Here is a 19572-nt window from a genome sequence, read left to right on the forward strand (position 1 = left end):
ACTATCTGTAATGTTTGACTACGTTGAATTTACCATCCGCAGTTCAGAAGATTAAAAGGTTTAAAAACAAAACATTAAGATATATAGTCCGAGGATATACTTTTTTGCATTTATAATTTGCGTAAAAATAACGAGTAACGTATGGTGAGATAGTATAGTGGGAAATGATTATAGACGAACAAATTGATTGGCTGTTATACACACTTTCGGTTTGATTGACGTATCGAGGATACCACGCCTCCGATTGACTATACGGTCCGGTTTGAAGTGTGAAAAGATGAAGTTTTGACCATGTTAAGTTACGATGGCAATAGTTTTGCTAGTTTTTATACTGCTTTTTTCAGTACCATACCGGTGCCATACTTCAGGAATTCCAAGTGGTCAGTATTCGAAAAATATGATGTAATTCAATATTTTTCCACTTAATTTTTTGTTGCTGTTCTCTTATGCTATGTATGATATTATGTTCTTTTACATTTTAGGTATAAACAACGGACTAGAAAAACAACTTGTGTATCCAACACGACTTCTTAGGAGTGAATCAACGAATTCTAATAGTGAAAATCGTATTCATAAAAGGAGTACTCAGAATAATGAATTAGATGTGTCTTATTCCATATCAGCATTTGGAAATGATTTTCTGTTAGACTTAACCTTTACTAAGGATTTCATATCTGATAAATTCATTGTGCAAACCTTTAGTGACAATTCTACGTGGATTGAAGAAAAAGTTTCAGATTCCGAGGACTGCTTTTACCATGGAACTATTCAAAATGTACACCCATCACGTGCAGTCTTCAACTTATGTAAAGGATTGGTAAGTTCTATGTAACCTTTTTTTCATAAATGATTTTCAACTTTCAAAGGCATCTTGTGTAGATTACGTATATACAAAGTTTTATTGAAGTTAGTTGAACCAAAGGGGGTACCGCAAATGTCTAGTATTTTTTTCTGCTAGCCTAAACAATAGTACACGTACAGTTATAATATATATAGTGAATTACAAATGAGTCTGCGGTGTACGAGTGTTTAGAATATATTTTGACTCTCTATTCAAAATGATTACTGACTTTAGGTAGTTTATCAAACAATATAGGTTTTGACGTCCTCAATGACGGTTAAGTGTGATAGCAGGTGGTTGAGCCGACGTTGGACCACCCTAAACTTCTTTACGTTTATATCACTTGATTTCTGGTCTTTAATCATGCACATATCAGTAATAGCTTAATTTTGTGGTATACTAATAAAAGAGCCATTTTAATGCTGGGATTAAAATATCAATCTCCTTGCAACGGTTTTTCATAGGTATACTGGTTTTACTATACAGGATCAGTCGAGTCAGCTAGTTATATTCGGTATACTGTCTGTACGAGAAAATTGCACTCTCTGTGTAGATAAATATATATATATATATAAATTTTAGAATTATTGTAGAGTTCTGCCAGGAAATTAAACGAAGTAATTCTGCAGTCATTGATATACCGTGCCGTGATAGCGTTGTTATTAAGATCGCTTTCTGATTGCTGAAAAATCACTAATGGCAATTATTTCTTTGAGCATTCTTGTATACCACTGCATATCAAAACAATTAGTACCTTTCGCTTTAATACAACGGTTGAAAGAATACAGGTTTCTTCGCAATAATAAAGATCGTTGCATTCACTTTTCACTGACTCAATAAGATTAACATTGAGCATGACTATAAAGTTAACAAATCTCAGTCATATATATTCGAGTCAATTAATTCACGATACAAGACCTTTTGGAAATACAGGAATAAACTTATCGCATTTTTTCGAGCATTTTGTTCGAAAAGTCGATATTTTATCTGCATTTTAGTATTTCATGAAAGGGTTATATTCTCTGGATACAAGTGGGGTTTCAGTGCCGCGAATATGGACCAGACATTATTCCTACAACGTAAGAGGTTGGAATTCCGTTCCTCCATACCTTAAGGATGGCACCAAGTCAGAAAATAGCTTGCCAGACAACCTCTAGCATTGCTGGAGTAGACCAGACACCAAACCACGAATTAATCGAGTTGATAGCAGGGACGGATCCAGGATTTCAGGTCGGGGTGGGTGGGGTGGTGGGGCTTTAATAGAATTAAAGTTATTTTGGGTAGAAAAAACCATGATTTCATGCTAAAAAATAATTTCCCAATTTTAGGGGATGTGAAAGTCCGCTCTGGATCCGCCACTGGATACAGAAACAAAAGAGGGTAACTAATACTGATGGTTATTCTGTTTTGACATACATTATTATTCTGGCAAACAAAACACGTGCTATGATTCTCGCGTTTGTTTTGGCTAGGATGACTATATGTACATGCTACCATAAAATCATTTACGAGTCGTGGTATATTACTTGTTTGAATTTTACTTATGGATAGCAAAGTAAACAAGTCGCACTACTCATATCACAAACAAGTATCATAAAGTGAACTTATCAAACGTCATTGTATCTGGTAGAGTATACACCCGGAGTATACAAGACCATACAACGCGGGACAATACTTGCGTCATGTTGCCCGGGGAGTCGAGCGAGAAACATATAATTTTTAATTAAAAAAAATACCTTGAAAAAAAAACTCGATATTTTCCCAGATGTATTTATTATTTTGCGAAAATGTGTTGTATCATTGATAGATCGATGTGTCGCTGAGTGCGAACGGATGCGATATATAACGAAAGTGAAAGTAACGCACGTGACTGACGGTTAATGCGACGTTACACTCCCCAACCAAGGAACCCCATTCCCCACTAAAGTGTGGTTAATCAAATAGACCAATTTTGTGCTAACGCTGGGGTAGTCGATGAGCACGCGTAGGGCATGCTCAATATACACTTTCGCGAGGAAAATTCTTTTGTTCTACCCAAGCTCTATCTCGCGGAAGTGTATATTGAGCATCCTCACCAACTTACAAAAAGGATCTGTTGCAAATTTTGGTTTCGTTTGGTTCCAAACTTTTTTGCCCTAACTAGGCTGTCCATGGGTTTATGCATGTCGAAAAATTCATAAATTTGGTTGTCCTGTGGGCAAGTGCAATTAAACTTCTACTGGTACCATTGATAATTCTATTTATCCTGGGCAAAAGGACAGCCTTTAACACCATACCCTGTTGCCTGTATGCTTATCTTTAGACTTAGTTAACTCATGTTTCAAATGAATGGTCTGAGTTGCTATTCCAGCAGGTACCTGAGAGTAGACAGACTTTTTTAAAAGACATCATTTACGAGTTACTTGGGTACAATTCTTTAACAATTGGGGCAGTGAAGTGATATAAACAGCCATACCATAGTTAACATGAGTTTGTCAACTAAACACAACCAAGGTGGTGTGTTTGCCATCAATAGAGAAAGTCATGGGTTTGGTCCCATTGCTGAGTCATCCAGAAGGCTTTAATTGGTAGTTACTACTTTTTAGCTTAGTAGTATATTGAATATAAAGCAGGGTAGGAAACTCGCTCAAATTCTAGCCAGTCCTGAATACAATTTTGCAATATATTTACTATATGACTGTATATTTTTTTGCTAAAATTAGCCAGCCCTGCCAAAAAATAGCCAGTCTCGGACTGGCGGGCAGGCTACTATTTCTAACTCTAAGTGAAGAATGTTTGACTCAGAATCAGAGTAATGAGTGAGGTGAGATACCTTCCTGCAGAATGTTGCCTCTGTGTGCTATTATCTTAAAAATCCAGCTCAGCCTTGGATTAGTACAACTAAGGGCAAGGTATTTCATTAAAGGATGTCCTGTTGCCTGGGACTAGTGAAAATACCACTTGAACAAGTAAAAAGTTAATCATACTTGCCCTGGAGACAATCAATTTTTAAAAAAAATTTTCAACATGCATGTACTAAAGGACAACCTAAACTTCAATTTGGGCAAGAAGAATTTTTATCATCTTGCCTGATAAGGCAATGTTGATAAAATGTTAGCGTCATACACAGAAAGGTCTATTTTCTCATCTTCAAATGCATGAAATACCTGCAACAAGACATTAAACTATAACCAACAAATCAATTGATTAGACACATGCAGATTTGACTAATTTTAACTGTCTACATGTGTAATTGCATTATAAATTTCTGCCTTTGATTACAGCTTAGCCTAAGCATTAGTGTTACTGTTTTTACACAGTACTGCTCAGCTCATAAAAACTATACATGGATACACCCTTACAACTGAAATGCTGAATGTGCAGTTTTCAGTCTAATAGGACATGAAAGTCAGATAAGTTAAGGTCAAATTTTTTCAATAATAGACCAAGCTTCATGACGTAAATGATAACTGTGTCAACCTTACCTGTATGTTTCAAGTTAACCTTTATGATGCTTCGATAGTAGATGTTGTACTACTAATGAATGAATTGTTATCGCTGTCAATGTTCAATAATGTTATCCATTGACTGGCTTGTGTTTTAGGTTGAAAATAAATCTGAATACTCATTCTAGTATTGTCAAACTGTTAAAAAAACATTTCCTTTGCTTTGACATGGTTCATGTTTCCAGATAATTCACTTCTTCTTAGAGAAGGTCCATTGTGCATAAATACAATCCGGAAATTGGAAGGATTACATGGGTACATGAAGTATTAACTCAACATAATCTTGAAGAAAACATTTATAAACAATAATTTGAACAATTTATGTATGAAATGATCTAAGGAACAACAGCTATACTGCTATTTTATCTGATTAAAACATTTAAAGAAGTATTTTCACAAATTTTTGTTGATTTTCTTTTTCAGCTTGGAAGCTTTCATGCCAATGGAGAAATTTTTGTTGTTGAACCTTCTGAAGAAAATTTTTCTTCAAAGGAAGATACCAATGCTCATTACATTTACCGACATTCACACACAGCTAAACCGCAGTCAGACTGTGGAGTTAAAGGTAAGATTTATATTCATAGTAAAGATTGATTGATTGATTAAGGTTTAATGTCTTATGGGAGATATTTGATGCATTTCAGGACAAGAATGATTGACCAATTGAACATAGTAAAGAAAGTAGAATTTAAGGTAACAGTCCGATCTATGTTGCAGAATAACGCAATCTGGTTGTGTAGAAAATCACTGGAGTGAGCCCCTCTTGGACCAGATAGATCCCCTTTTTTCTGAATTTCTGGATCGACTTAGAATATCAATGTAACATTTTTATAGACAAAGTGAGATAAGTACTGGGAATTGCAATGCTATATTTGGTTGTTCATATTTGATCATCCTTGAAAACACTCTCCAAGTCCATGCAGGTTTCCTGGTCATTCATTGAAGACTAATGGGTGGCCTTGGGGTGACATTTTCATCCCGGTGGGGTTGTTGTCTCTTTGACATATACACCATACCTATTCGCATTATATTCCTTGATGATGTCATGTCTTGCTTGACAAGGTGTTGCCCAGCTTCAGGATTTGACTTAATACCTTTCCTTAATTTCCATATAACAATCCTGTTCCATGATGATGAAATGGAAAGTTTGCATATAGTATCTTTTTAGATTTCCATAAGGACCTACGGGTACATGTTCATATAGTTTTGGACCTCCCAAATCTGTCTCCTTTTTTGCTAAACTAATAACCTAATAAGTTGTTATTAGAACCTTGAGTGACTTCTTTGTATACATTTCTTAGTCATTCAATGTCTGAAGAGTTTTGTTGTGGAACATTTTATTTTTGAAACATATGCACAAACCCCCTTTTAATTGTCATTTTCATTCATTATCTTGCTGTCAGAAAAGCTTAATTTTGAACTGAAATGATTTTTTGAATTTGATACTTATAATTGTAGATCAAGGGTAGAAAAAGAAAAAAAAGTAAAAATATTTCAAGGGTCATTGTGACCGAAATAATTTAATTTTTTATGACCATAAAAATTCCTGTGTTCATTTTGTCTAGCTTCATTTTCTTTTGCGCCAAGTCTTTTACAAAGTCTCTTACAATGAAACCCAAATTAAATGTGATTATAATTTGGTTTGAAGAATTGTTAAAAGAGATTTAATTTTGTTCACAGGTGGTTTATGTGCCTACCAAAACAGTTCTTTAATCATAGATTAATAAAGGCTTTTTTGTTTACAACTGTCAAAGATGATTTCCGAATTCAATTTAGAATTAATTTTAAAATTTGTATACTGTTGATCGTAGGTCATCTGATGTTAGAAATTGAAGCAATGCTTTCTCTGTGGTTTCTTATTTCACTTTTGATATTAGAATCTGATATTTGGGTAATTCATTTGATAACTTTTCAATATTTTGTTTGAACAATTTTTGTTAATTTTGTGTCACTTAGAACACTTTTAAGAAAACATACTTGTAAATCTTTTCAATTAGTTATTTAATAGCAATCTTTATAAAAATCAGGCAGGAGGTTATTAATGCATATCAAAAACCCACCAAATTCACTTGTATTTTTTATTCAAAAACACTTACATACCAGATATCAACTCTTAGTTTGTCATTTTGATGTTGCACTTTTGTGAAAAAAAAATATGTAGATTGTGTGTGAAATGGGTTCTTTGCAAGAGTTATTGTTCTTGATTTGGTCTATTTAATTGGGAGATGAATATATGTTTTTATCAAAAATACAGATTTGATTACAGAAAGGAATATTGTTAAAGAAAAAGAAAATTTGTTCCTTGGGTTTTTTGCACTATGAATCATCTGTACCATTGGCAGTGCCTGAATTCTTTATGGACTGATACTTAAAGGGCCTACAGAAAAAAAGTTAACAATGGAGTGCATTTAAATTTCTGATAAGTTTACTAACTTAGTATAAGATAAATAAATAGTTAAACTGTAGATTAATTCATTGACTATGATGATACTGCTTTATACGCTAAAATGCTTTCTGTCAGAAAATCGCTGTGAAATATTTTAATAATCACATTTTAATCGAATTTGGGAATGTAAATAAAAACACCAGTAACGAACGTACAAATTAACGAGGGGTAGTAATCACACTATTACTTTAAAGATTAAGCCAGAGAACTATTTGCTGATTAATATTTACAAATCTGAGGTCTAGATTTTTTGGCCAAGTCACTCCAGTCTATAGTGCAAAACCATTTACCAAGTCTACTGGGTTTCAAAAGCCAATTCGTTACTTAAGTTGAATTTGAAGTTATGGTCACAAAAGCTACTAGTAGAATAAATTGTGGTAAAATTTTGTAAAAACTGGTACATGTAGTAGATATTGAGATGCATGTAGTACTGTGAAGCATATGGTATATATTTTGGTAATGGTTAGAGGATTTTTTTTTTCATTTTCATACTTTTTTTGGTCATTTGATATACCATGAACCAAGATTTTTAGGGCTGATGTTGATGGCATTATAAATAGATGCCTTGGAATTTTTTCTTTAAATTGACCAGAATACCTGCTGACTTGTATGACACATAGAGTACATGGTATTGACATATTTAAACATCTATTGGTCATTTTTGGTTTTGATTAAACTGATGATCAACCAAAATATGCCCTTGGTCCTTTCACAACTACCAGACTAATTAGTAAAATTTTTTAAACATTTGCCACAAATGGGTATTTAATCAGAGCTCCCACCATTATTTAATTGTTACATGGTGGGAAATCAAAACAGTTGATTTACACCAAAACTGTTTGTCCACTGAGCTAATAATAAAATCATTTACTGGTCCATTACACACTTACAATGCAGACTGAAGCTTGTGAAATGGGATTACCATGTGATGTACTAGATAAGGCTATAGATAGTATTTGTTGTGTCTAGTGACCACTTTTACTCAGTAATCCTTAAATTCTATATCTCCACTTTTTCAATGGAACAAATTTAATGACTGAAGAGTATATACTTTTCATACTCATATTATTCGGTACAGCTTTGAAGTAGTATATGGGAATTTAAATTTGCGATCTCTCGTTCTAACGTTGTTACGTCTTTAAGTCTTTCATACATAAGAATAAAAAATTACATGGTATCAATCACATGGAGAGGTATTTACTTATTCATTTTCAACAATCAATTTGAATGTTTATTACAGTTAATTAGGACTGTTTAAAGAAAAGAAGATGTTTTTGTTCATGAGAGGGGGATTGTATGAGCGATCTAATGATCTAATTCTACGATATGAATTTACGTAAACTCATATCAGTGCTGCCTTGATGTATGCAATGCAATATCATCGTGATATCAACAAAAAATTGAAGTCAAACTCATTTATCTCCTAAGGTAAATAGAAAAAGACCACATCATGTGGTGAAAACCCCCAATAACTGTCAATTACCTTCCGATTTAAATAGTTTTGCCTCAATACACGACAGCATTGGTCTGATACAAATATAATGTTCCCCTTTAATAACATGCATTCGGTAAATTGAGATAATTTGTTCTGCTTTACCATTGGGTTAACACATGTTGTTCTCTTTCATAAAATACTGTTTAATAATGTGTCAATACGACAAGTCACAAATATAGCGTTGTCAAAATCCTATTGAATTGACTTCTTACCACAAAGACAATATCTAAAATTTCTTTTTTGTGGTCAGTTTGGTTTTGTGGGAAAACATGGTATGTAACATTATATGGTTTAAACGACTATGTCACAAATGTGCAATACTAGAGCATTGTCCCTATTCTTGGGTACATAGAACTTGGTGGGAAAATACTCTGATGGATGTAATATTGACATTGTTGTAGGAAAAAAAATTGAGTTCAAGAGGTCTTTTATGCATCATTTGTCAGTGGTTTAATGGTTGTCCTCCTTCTGAGTGCGTGAGGTCATGGATTGATCTTTGATCAAATCTTACCATGTTAGTTAGGTAAATAGGGGATAAGTTGATAAAACAAATGCAGATTCAAGGGGCTATTCCTAATACTTGATTGTATAGGGAACCACTCGGAAACACTGGAGTGGGCCCCCTTTTAAAAATTTCTAGATTTGCTATTGTAAAGCAAGGACTGGAAATGCCTGGAGTAGAACAATAGTTTTCATGTTGCTTAATACCTCTTCCTGCAGGTTGTTGTTGTAGGATTCTAGCTCGTTTAAAGATCAGCTGTCAATTTCACCGAAAAAATCCTACGAGTAAAAAATGTCGTAAGTTATGTCATAATTGTAGAAAATAGTGTTCATTTGTCATAACTTACAACTTTTTATGAATTCAACTACTGGAGTCAAGAGTTAATCTAGTGTAAAGCAGGGTTCTGCATTTACTCAGTAATCAACAGGTAATATTCTTGTCCAGAAATGGGGTAAAAATAACCAATTAATCAATTAATCATTTAATCAATGTAATGAACCATTGAAAGCATGAATTAAATTCGTGCAGAAAAAGATATATAGGTTAAACGATAAAGTTTCATAACTCCGTACTGTATTTGTTGATTATGATATCTGGATTACTCTCAGATTAACAATACTTCGGCGTCAATGGCCCAGGTAGCCACACTTCTATTTCTCAGAGTCATGATAAACTTTGATCAATAGTAGACCAATGACTGAAAGTGACACAGACAGCTCAACCCTGGTAGCCAGTAAGTCCATGCTATGTGATTAAATTTAAAAACTCATTCCTATTTACTTATTGACAGCTTTCTTTGATGCTGTATCAGTTAGTGATTTCCTCATAGAGGCTCTAATTCAAATAATCATTTTGGTTTGATTTAGGAGGTATATATGGCCTTTCTAATTCAGTGATGAAAGTGAAAACAAGCAGGTATTAACACCTGTTTGCGTAGATCACCTTGTTTATAGTGTATATTTCACATGGTAGTTACTTTCCTTTAATTGACAGTTTACAGACTGATCTTTTATTATATAGGTCTCGAACCGTGACTGACCATATCAGTATGTTATATTGATCATTGAAAGCAATGTGGTTTAAAAGTCAATCATATTTTGACCTTCTTTTTTTTTGCATTCCATGGATTGACTATTATATATCTGGATAGTCGTCACAGGTTAATTGTTCTAATTATAATATATAGCCTTCGTAAATAAATACTGTGACAAAGTATAAGGCTGATCTCTGATGGGGTCTTTTTCCTTCATTAGGTTTCAATATTAGCCCAGACCAATTCTTGAAGCTTGATTAACGAAAAATTAGCCACCAGCGCTAATTACTCAGAATAGTACATTGAGAGGTTAACCAATACAAAAGATGCTGTTGACCGTTAATAATATGTGTTAACATTGAGTACAGTTATGGGGGCCTTTAATTGTGATTTACAGTGTTTCCTTTAATAACAACCTGTCAAATTCTTTATTTGGATTTCAAAGAATGTGGAATACTATGAATTATTGGTTATTCACTTCAAAACAATTGACAAAGTTGTGCTCACATAGCTTTGGTTGCTTTTGTAACACTTTTGACATTTTTTGTGTAGGAGTCAATTGTATATTCTTACTGGATAGCCTTTATTTTTGAATATACCCAGTTTCTAAGAGAAGTTGTCTGCCAAAACATTTTATGCTTTAGTGACTGTGAGTATAGGAGATGCAACTAACTCTCAGTCCTGTCTGCCCATAATTGCTTAATTTGAGCTATTAGTTATTTTGAACTCTTGCTTTAGTGCTATGATGTTGCAGTAATATTGTAGGAAATTAAATAACACAGTGTTGCAAGGAAAACTTAGACTATGAGGGACATATAAGATTAAGTATTTGTAAGAATCAGGCAAAATTGGAAAAATCAGAAACATGCATGTCAAAAACCCACCAATCTGACAATGTAATGTCATTCAAGGATACTTTTTCTATTTGAAAAAAAAACATAATTTGATCTCAGCATCATTGGCTTTGCTCAGAAATTTTTCAATAGAATCTTAGAAAAATGAGGTTTTTTGAAAGGGTTATCTGCCCTTGAAATGTTCATTTTCAGTACATTTCAATGAAATTGTAACTCAAGGGTCCAGCATGATATGGAAAATCTTGTCTGTTTTCCTTGATTCTGATGTTGCAAGTAGTAAAATTACACTATCAAAAGATGTTTTTTTCATACCATGTTTCATCCGCTGCCTGATTTTTACAGGGATGACACATAATTAGTTTTGGGGCTATCCTTGGTTACTTTAGAGTTGCTGATGCAATGTTCTCTTAAGCTTTTGCTGTTAAATAAGGGATGACCCACTAAAACTAGATGAGCCTAATAATATTATAACTGGTAGTAATTAGTACTGTAGCAATGATCAGGTGTTAAAACAGAAAATCTTAGAAAGTTAAGGAAATAAATGCTAAAATTATATGAATATAGAAATGATTTTTTCTGGCCTGTATAATCATCTCTAATATCTTAAGTAGTAAATCAAGCATATTTACGTAATTTCAGATTTAAATTCCATGAAATTATATTTGGAGAGCATAAAATGTTGATAGAGAACTGAAGAAATCCCTTTTGACAGAACATTATATTAATTCATTTACAAAAACCACAATTTGCATAACAAGAAACCAGCTTCTGTGGTAATAGCATGCATCTAATGATAATGAAAAATTTTGAAATATTAGAGGTATCTTGGGGATGAAAACTATGTATTTTACTACTGCATTGGTCAACTCTCTTCATGGTATAGGAATGTCTTAAATCTTATTTGTTCCTTTTGCTTGATTTGTGAAAGTATGATTTATTGGCCATTGACTGTTTTTGTATTTCATCTGCCTCTCTTCATTAGTCCTATTTTAATGGAAACAAAACTTGATAGAATGGTTAGTGGGAAAATTTTTTAGCAATAAGCAGTTTAAATGTAGGTTTTATAAAACAATCACCTGAGTAACCCAGTTCCTTCAATTCTAGTTCAAATCATTAACTAAATTCATGTCATTGCAATTTCCATTGCCCTATTTAATGCTGAGTATAGGCTGTTATTCCAAGTTACAACAAGTTACTAAATTGAGACAAATTTTCCACACAATTGAACACTATCTTACTGGTTTTGTCTTTGTGACATTACTGCTTTGGCACAAGAATAAAGCTTTTTCTGTTAATTGCATTTTAAATAGGCAATTAGTACCAAGTTATCAGGTAATGATTTTTAATGAAACTTCATTGTTGTATAATATACATAAATTTCTTTTTTATTCTTTGTAATTAACCTGAAAGGTAGTTAGAAATACATTAAATTATCTGAACTGTGTGATGCTGGTTTCTAGAAAAGAGAGATTCAATAGTAGGACAATAAATGATAGCTTTGTTCTTTGGAAAGTACTTTGATTTCATTTGAAATAACAGTAAGGTTTATAGACTAGTGGAATTTTGGTGGTATCTGTCTTGTATTGCATATTCCTGAGTGGGTGTACGTCAGAACATGGAGGCTAAAAATATAGTGTACTTTCTTTTTGCCTTTTCCTGTTTTTGTTTTTTCGCAAATGATTATCATTTATCATTATAATTTTTCATCAAAAATACAGGGTTAAAACCAAGCTATGACACAAAATTCTTGTTTTTGAGGAAAAAAACAGTATTTTCATGAAAAATAATGCTTCAGAATAGAGGTCTATTTTATGAACTCATGCCCTTTTTTCTAAAATTATTTTTGACATTTCCTTAATGAAAAAATGTGGTCAAAAGTTAGAGTGAAACTTCTTGTTTATTTTTTAAAAAAAGTCATGAAAATTTAAGGTTTACTATAGAAGCCTATGGGGCAAAGAATACAAGACCTGGTGAAACACAATTATCATTCTCTTAGAAAATTAGTACCAGTTAGTCTCAGGTCATGTTGCACTATGGACAATTCTAGATTGACAGTCTATCACATTTTTTTATGTTTTTGACTTCAAATGTATATACTGGTATTCCTTAGCTTCTTCTGGAAATGTGCCAGATCTATCAGAATAATATTTACAAGCAAATTTGATTCAGCCCAGTAAATATTTTTAATTACCAATATCTGACCTAATGACCAGCCAACAATTCAAGAAATTAGATTGTGTATTGTTTTTAAGCATGCTAATTTTTGGTTTCCGTTACCTGCAAATGTCTGTATTTGCAGGACATATTTAATTGTCAAAAGGTTTGAACTTTCCAGAACACTGTGACAAACCTAAAGGTCTTAAGATTTTGTATTTTTTTTAAAGGACTGATTTAACTTGAATTCAGACCTCAATATTGATTTTTTTCCAACAAGCAGTTTTACATATGAGCTGTTCTTAGAACTTCATAGCAAAAATGTTCATTGATGTGGATTTTAAATTTTTTTCCAAGTTAAGCAGAAATGCATCTCTTGTCGAGTTTTTTATCTTCATGCCCAGTAGCGAAGAAAAGAAAGGGTTTGTTTTTATTAAACTGTACCTGTGCCAAGGATTATTCTATTGCTAATGTTATGATACCAAAGACAAAACCTTGTCTAATCCAAACTTATCATTAGTTTGCTTGCCAAGAGTAAGGTTATTGCCAAGGAACAGTGGTTTATATGTTCAGCTTTCTAACTGTATATCAATCATAGTCTACTCCTACATCATTGCCGTCTACTAAAATGAAACTAAGAGAAAGTTACTGTTTGGATGATTAATCATTATTTACTAAAAAGGGCAACTGTGACATATAAAATCGTAAGAATGCCATTGAATATTGCCGTCAGTGGTTTTTGTCATCACTTTGGTTAGGTTTGTGGAAGAAATTTATGGAGGCAACTTATCTCAATTTGTCTAAAAACATTTTGATGAAGGGAAACCTTAGACATTGTTATACTTTTAGTGGTGTGGGTGTTCATTCATACAATTTTATGGTACATGCTCAAAGTCAGAGGTGAAAACTGTTTTTGTCTATTTTTCTGTTCATAGAGGAGTTATGGCCTAGTTTGAACATGAATAATGGCTTTCCTCTACCATTCTTTTATGTTTATTTTTGAAAGCATGCAGTTTGAAAATGATTATAAAGTTTTTTTTTGGTAATAAATTAGGAACAGTTCATGTGCTTGTATTATTCCAGTGTACATGTATTTAAGAGTTAATTCAACAGGTGTTAAAAATATGAAAAAATTTAGTACTTGTTTAATGATTATGTAGCTTATTCACTACTTTACTTTGATTAGTGAATAGTCCTAAAAAGTAGCATATTGGTAGTAGTCATTCAACAGTGCATTTGTAAATCCAAGATGACGTCTGAAGGTTGGAAGTTGGGGGGGGGGGAGGGGGAGGTAGGTTTTCTTGTCCCAGTTTTGAAAGTCATATACATGTACCAATCAGTAACTACTTGAAAAATGTTCATTTTGCCAGTTTTCAACATTAGAAAAAAAAAGTGGCATACTTAGCCCCCCCTTTTTACAAATCACCAGTTCTGCGGTCTATTACTACTTAATATGGTTATATTACTATCAAGGTTGATTTCGTAGATATTTTCTTCATCCAGATTTGCATATCAATAATTTTATTGTTTTTCTCTGAGAAAAGCAGTTTATTTTAGTCACTTATGTGTGGCCCTGGTTTGCAACATATGATGTGATAGAGTTGTCACATACTGCTTGTTAGATGAACTCCACCTTGCGTAGAATTAAATACATGATAAAAGAGTTAGTCCTTTGTAATTAATTGTTAGGTTGAATGTAATAGCCTCACAATTTAATGAAAGACTCCCCTCAAATGATTAATTTACCATACTTGAAATTTGATGTCCGTTTTTTATCATTCCAATTTTGTAATGTCTCAAATTCGTCCCTTTTTCTTGGTTCAGTCAGTACAAATGGTTATAGGGAGGTTTATCACCAGTAAAAAACCTATAAAACAGAATTTTTTCACCACATTTTATAAAATTTCAAAGTGATTTCTATCCTAAACAAGTAATTATCTTAGTACAGGTAAACTTAATTACTTATTTTCTAGGTTTCGAAATTGCATGTCACTGTTAGTGTGTCTCTGTGTCTATTACTGTGAAAGTACTTTATCCCGTGGATACACAATTTTCCTGGATTAGGGAAAATACATAAGTTCCTGGATTCTTGAATTCTTGGTTTTCAGGTTTTCAGTACACATATCAATGGGAATCTGCTTTTCTTTGGGAACCAAATTTTGTGGGCTGGCTCATCCACGAAACCCACGAAAATTGGTGCCCCACTTACTATAGTGCTTTCACAGTACTTCTTAGTTTTCCTGTCTCTGTAGGACTCAGTCAATGCTCACTCTCTAAATACTTTGATAGTTGACACTTAATTATAAAGAAAAGGATGTTCTTCAAATGTACAATTTTCGCTTATTACTTCTATTACAGCTAGTACTATAGTGAATTTCAGGGATAAGTTGGTCTTAACCGTTATGTGCTGAACTTCCTTAGGTAGTTTTGACTAAGTGATTTAATTTTTTACCAAATGTAGATTAAAATACCTATGGAGTGATAGAAAGTTTAATTATTTACCTAAAACATTTTTCATCAGATGATTATCATTCAATTACTGTTCCCTGAAGTTAACTATTTTACTAGCTGTACCACTGATACTTGTCTATCAAATGTTTCTCATTTAAAAGTGTGAACGTGCACAAAATACATGGCTCGTGATTATCTAAAACATAGATTGCATAGAATAAACTATGTTTATGCCAAAACAATTTGTATGAGATGTTCGATCTCTGCTCATTTCTTCATCTGCAAGTTTATATTTATAATTGAGAGAACAGAAATAATTCAGAAACAAATAATCTGCATGAATATTCTATGGTTTTATGTAAGTACTGTGTTAGTGTGTCTATCAACCAGACATTAGGATGAGGGTGGCCCATTGCCAACTGACCCAGTATATCACGGGTGTATTAACAATTATTAGCATGTCTTTCAGTTCTTAAGCTTGGTGGCCTGGAGAAAAAACAGGGGCAGTTAGAGTTTATTTTCATTTGTTATTTTAATTTACTGCAGGTATGCTACTGTTGGGTTTGGATATGTTGTAAACTTTGGCGATTTTGTTAGAGGAGTAGATGATTGTATATAAGTTTCTGACCATCTTGTTGAGAATATTATGTTTTATGTTTTTCCAGGTAAAGAAGTATATCCTGTCTTTAATGTAGGTACACATTGAGAAAGGTCAATGCAGGACTAAGCAGTCTCTGAGTTTAAGTTCATGATATTTTTATGGGAATTATTATATTGAATATCTCTTTTTTGTTGTTGTTGCTATTACAAAGGTTTGTTCAGATTAATGAATATGGATTTGGTACTACCTACAGCATTTTGAGTTTTAGCTCTTCTTTAAATTGACTTCAAATTTTGTCAAAGAGAAAGAAGTATTACTGATACTACACTGGAGTGAAATATCAGATTGTTATAATTCTTAAGATCAGTGTTTATTTTCATGGCCTTTAACAAAGATTAGGTTGTGATTTAAGGCCACTAATCGGGGTTAGATCATTTTATATTGCCTTGTTTTACTACGAAAGCACCGAACTGACCCAATTTTGAAGTTGTGATATTATCATTTTTTAAGCAAGTATTATATAGTTACTTGTTTAGTCTAATTGATACTCTTTGGGATAGAAAATTGTACTCTATATTTTTTTTCTGTCTCACATCAAAGAGACTTTGTAGATTGATCGTTTTTAAAGTTATTTTTAAATTGTTACATCACTGCAGGTTACAAAATATTTCAAAAGGCATGTGTTTTGATCTTAGTAAAAGATACTTGTATGATAGTAAATGTTGCCAAATACTAAATGCTGAATTAGCAATTTCTGTTAAATGATTCCAGCAGATTTTTAAGAAGTTTGTAATATTTGACGTATTTTTAAAACATAATCTATTGGCAAGGGGTACATGCATAATTCTTTACTGCAAGTTACTGTTCAGACCTTTCTTAGGTTATTCTTTTTGTCTGTGAACAAAACAAATATTTCAGTATTTATCACTGAGTCTCAGCTTGTAGCTTCATTCAATCAACTCATGGTCTATTCCTGCATCAAACTTACCAGTCAGCAAAAAAATTGACCATTTGGCCAATATAAACAAAAAATTTTCTTTTTGACTTCCTATACAAACATAAAGTAACAATAGTGAAGACATTGACCTTCATCCTACACTTCTATAAGCTTACAGGCCACAACATCTGAGATTGTTGCTTATTGTAAAAACTATAAAATTGAAATAATATTGAAAATTTTTTTAATATTTCAGTTTTTACAAAATATGAATTATGTAGGGATCTCAAATTATATCCTTATGAAATTCATATTTTGTAAAAACTGAAATTTTTAAAAACCATGAATGTTAATTTCAGTTCTCATAGCAGTCCACATACCAGAGATGACCTCAAGATTTGGTCTAATCAATTCATATACCCTTTGGATGCACTTGTCTAGCGAAAATTCAGTCAAAATATGGAAATTTAAAGCATGTAATTAGGCAAACTATACCTTTACCCAAGCCAAAGGCCAAATTATTTGGTTTTAGTCTTAAATGAAAAAGTTGATTCATGTCAAATTTTGTATACATGTATTAGTGCCACTAATGTACATGTAGCAAGTATAAGCATAGCTGAGCATGACATGGGTGCCAGTTTTATTTATTCATTTATTACTCAATCTTTGATTGGTAGTTAAACATTATGGCCTCTGCTCCTATGTTCCTTAATTATTCTTGCTCAAATGAAGGGATTTTATAGAATAAGTAAATTACATGCAGAAAATGTCAGTTGTATCATTCAAATTAGAGAAGAATTTGACAAGCAAAGTATCACATAATGATGGTTTGGAAGTGTGCAGGAAAATTGTTTTTGGCAACTACATACGTATTTTCCATAAGATGGTTGTTTTGCCAATGGTCGAATGGTATAACCCTGTGCCAGACTAACTAATGAGTTTAGACAGACAGACATAGGTAAATTGACACAATCTGTGTATTGCTTTCACAATTAACAGGTGTCAGATAGGGATGAACCTGTGTATTGTTATTGTAGCTACATGATTGGGATACTGACTATAAATACATTACCTATATATAACATATCATTTCAGTTATATAGTAGCATTTATATAATTTGCCAGTTATACCAAAACTAAGTTGCTCGTAAATGACCTTCATGACCTCTCCTCTTTTTAAATGGCAAAGTGTCAGTATTTTTTCTTTTGGTGTTGCATTTTTTTGTGTGATTCAGCACTTTTAGTACAGTTGAAGGCATTTGCTTAAAGTACACACACAAAAAAAAAAAAAACAAAAACAAAAACAAAAAAACACCTTAATATTTTCACAAGTTAGTTACTTTAGTAATAAAGAAGCTTAAGTCGAAACTTAAGGTCAGAGGTTAAATCTTTATTGAAGGTCAAGGTTAAATAGTTCAAGAATATTGCTATATGATGATACATGTTAGTTAATACCTTGGGTGGATAAAAGCAGTGCTTTTGTATTTGGAATATCTATAGCTTTGCAATTTTTTTTATTTTATATAGGTGTTAAAGATTACCCTGTTCCCCTCTAATGTTGAATTTTTCATGTATATCATAGTATGTCTGTCTGATGGTTTAATCATTTCAATACCATAAGGTACTGTTACTTCCTGTATATTATTTATCATAACTAGGTCAAACAATATACGGAGTACAAATATAATTAGGCATTCAGTTTTTGCCTTTCATTGCGGAAATCTGGTTCCATTTGGCACTGAGGTTAAAACATAAGGTTAACTTAGTTTGAGCCTGAAGTGTGTAGTAGAATTTGGAACATGTTTGGGTAAAAAGATGCAGCTTGAGCAAAGACATTAAAATGGTCATGTGAGCCTCATTTGGAAAATCAGAGAGTTCCACTCATCAGTGGTTCAGGTTAGTGGTGGGACCCTCAATTTCTGATGTAAGACCTTGGAAATTGCATTTATCTAGGTCCTGGACCCAAAACCCTTTTTATTGACACTTTATTTAGGGCTTTTAGTTTTCCTCAATCGGACAATTGATTTCAAACTTGGAAAATTCCAGGACCTTCAACTCTTGAAAGTAAATTTGAACCTATGCACATGTTTTTATCTACCTACAATTCTGTCTTATTTAGTTGTTCTTGACAAGGTTTGTTGAACTGTCATAATTTCTCTTCCTGCCTCCTTTAGCCTTAATTTGTGTAGAGAAGACAATTTTTTAGCAGGTATAGTGATTCAGGTTGTTAAGGTCCTCTACAAATGTTTCTTTACGTTACAAATATTTATTGTGTATTTTGTGAAGTTTCTTTACAAGAGAAGACTTGATTGTTTGTTCACATGTAAATCTATTAAAGGAATTTTGCCAAAGATAAATACTTTAATGTTGAATTTAACATCCTAAAAATTTGACTTTACATAGAGAGTAGTCCTTTAAATACCTAAAGTCATCTATAATTTGCTTGAAGAAAAATATAAGCAAACTAATAAATTGGATAGGGTCTCGTAATGTCGTAACATCATAATATTATTGTAAATAACCATAATAAAACTTTTAATTAAGTATATTTCGTGTTGTCATTTCGTGTCCTGGAATTCAGGCCATGAGGACCTCTTGCATTCCTATTTATCACACATCAAAGGCTAAAATACTCAAGATATCTTATAATTGTTCTTTATTTACACTAATGACTATGATGGCTCTAATTTGTTACAAATTATAATGAAAATCTGACCTGAATTATATATTATTCAAGATTCTTGTGAAGGCTGTCTGCCACCTATATCACAGT

The 19572-nt window shown here is 32.6% G+C and overlaps 1 protein-coding gene across 1 annotated transcript in view; it reads left to right on the forward strand.

The window, feature by feature from the left end:
* The first annotated feature begins 202 nt into the window (after positions 1-202).
* LOC148627930 (A disintegrin and metalloproteinase with thrombospondin motifs 9-like) overlaps positions 203-19572 on the forward strand; it is a 133217-nt gene continuing 113847 nt past the window's right edge. Inside the window, exons 1-3 of the mRNA XM_088581830.1 lie at positions 203-380; positions 483-817; positions 4750-4891. Coding sequence (XP_088437956.1) covers positions 305-380; positions 483-817; positions 4750-4891 — 553 coding nt within the window. The 5' untranslated portion in view covers positions 203-304. The remainder of the gene's footprint in view (positions 381-482; positions 818-4749; positions 4892-19572) is intronic.

This window comes from Perna viridis, chromosome 1 (assembly GCF_037379345.1).
Source record: "Perna viridis isolate PV_CMFRI_1.1 ecotype Kerala chromosome 1, ASM3737934v1, whole genome shotgun sequence".
NCBI classification, from domain to species: Eukaryota; Metazoa; Mollusca; class Bivalvia; order Mytilida; family Mytilidae; genus Perna; species Perna viridis.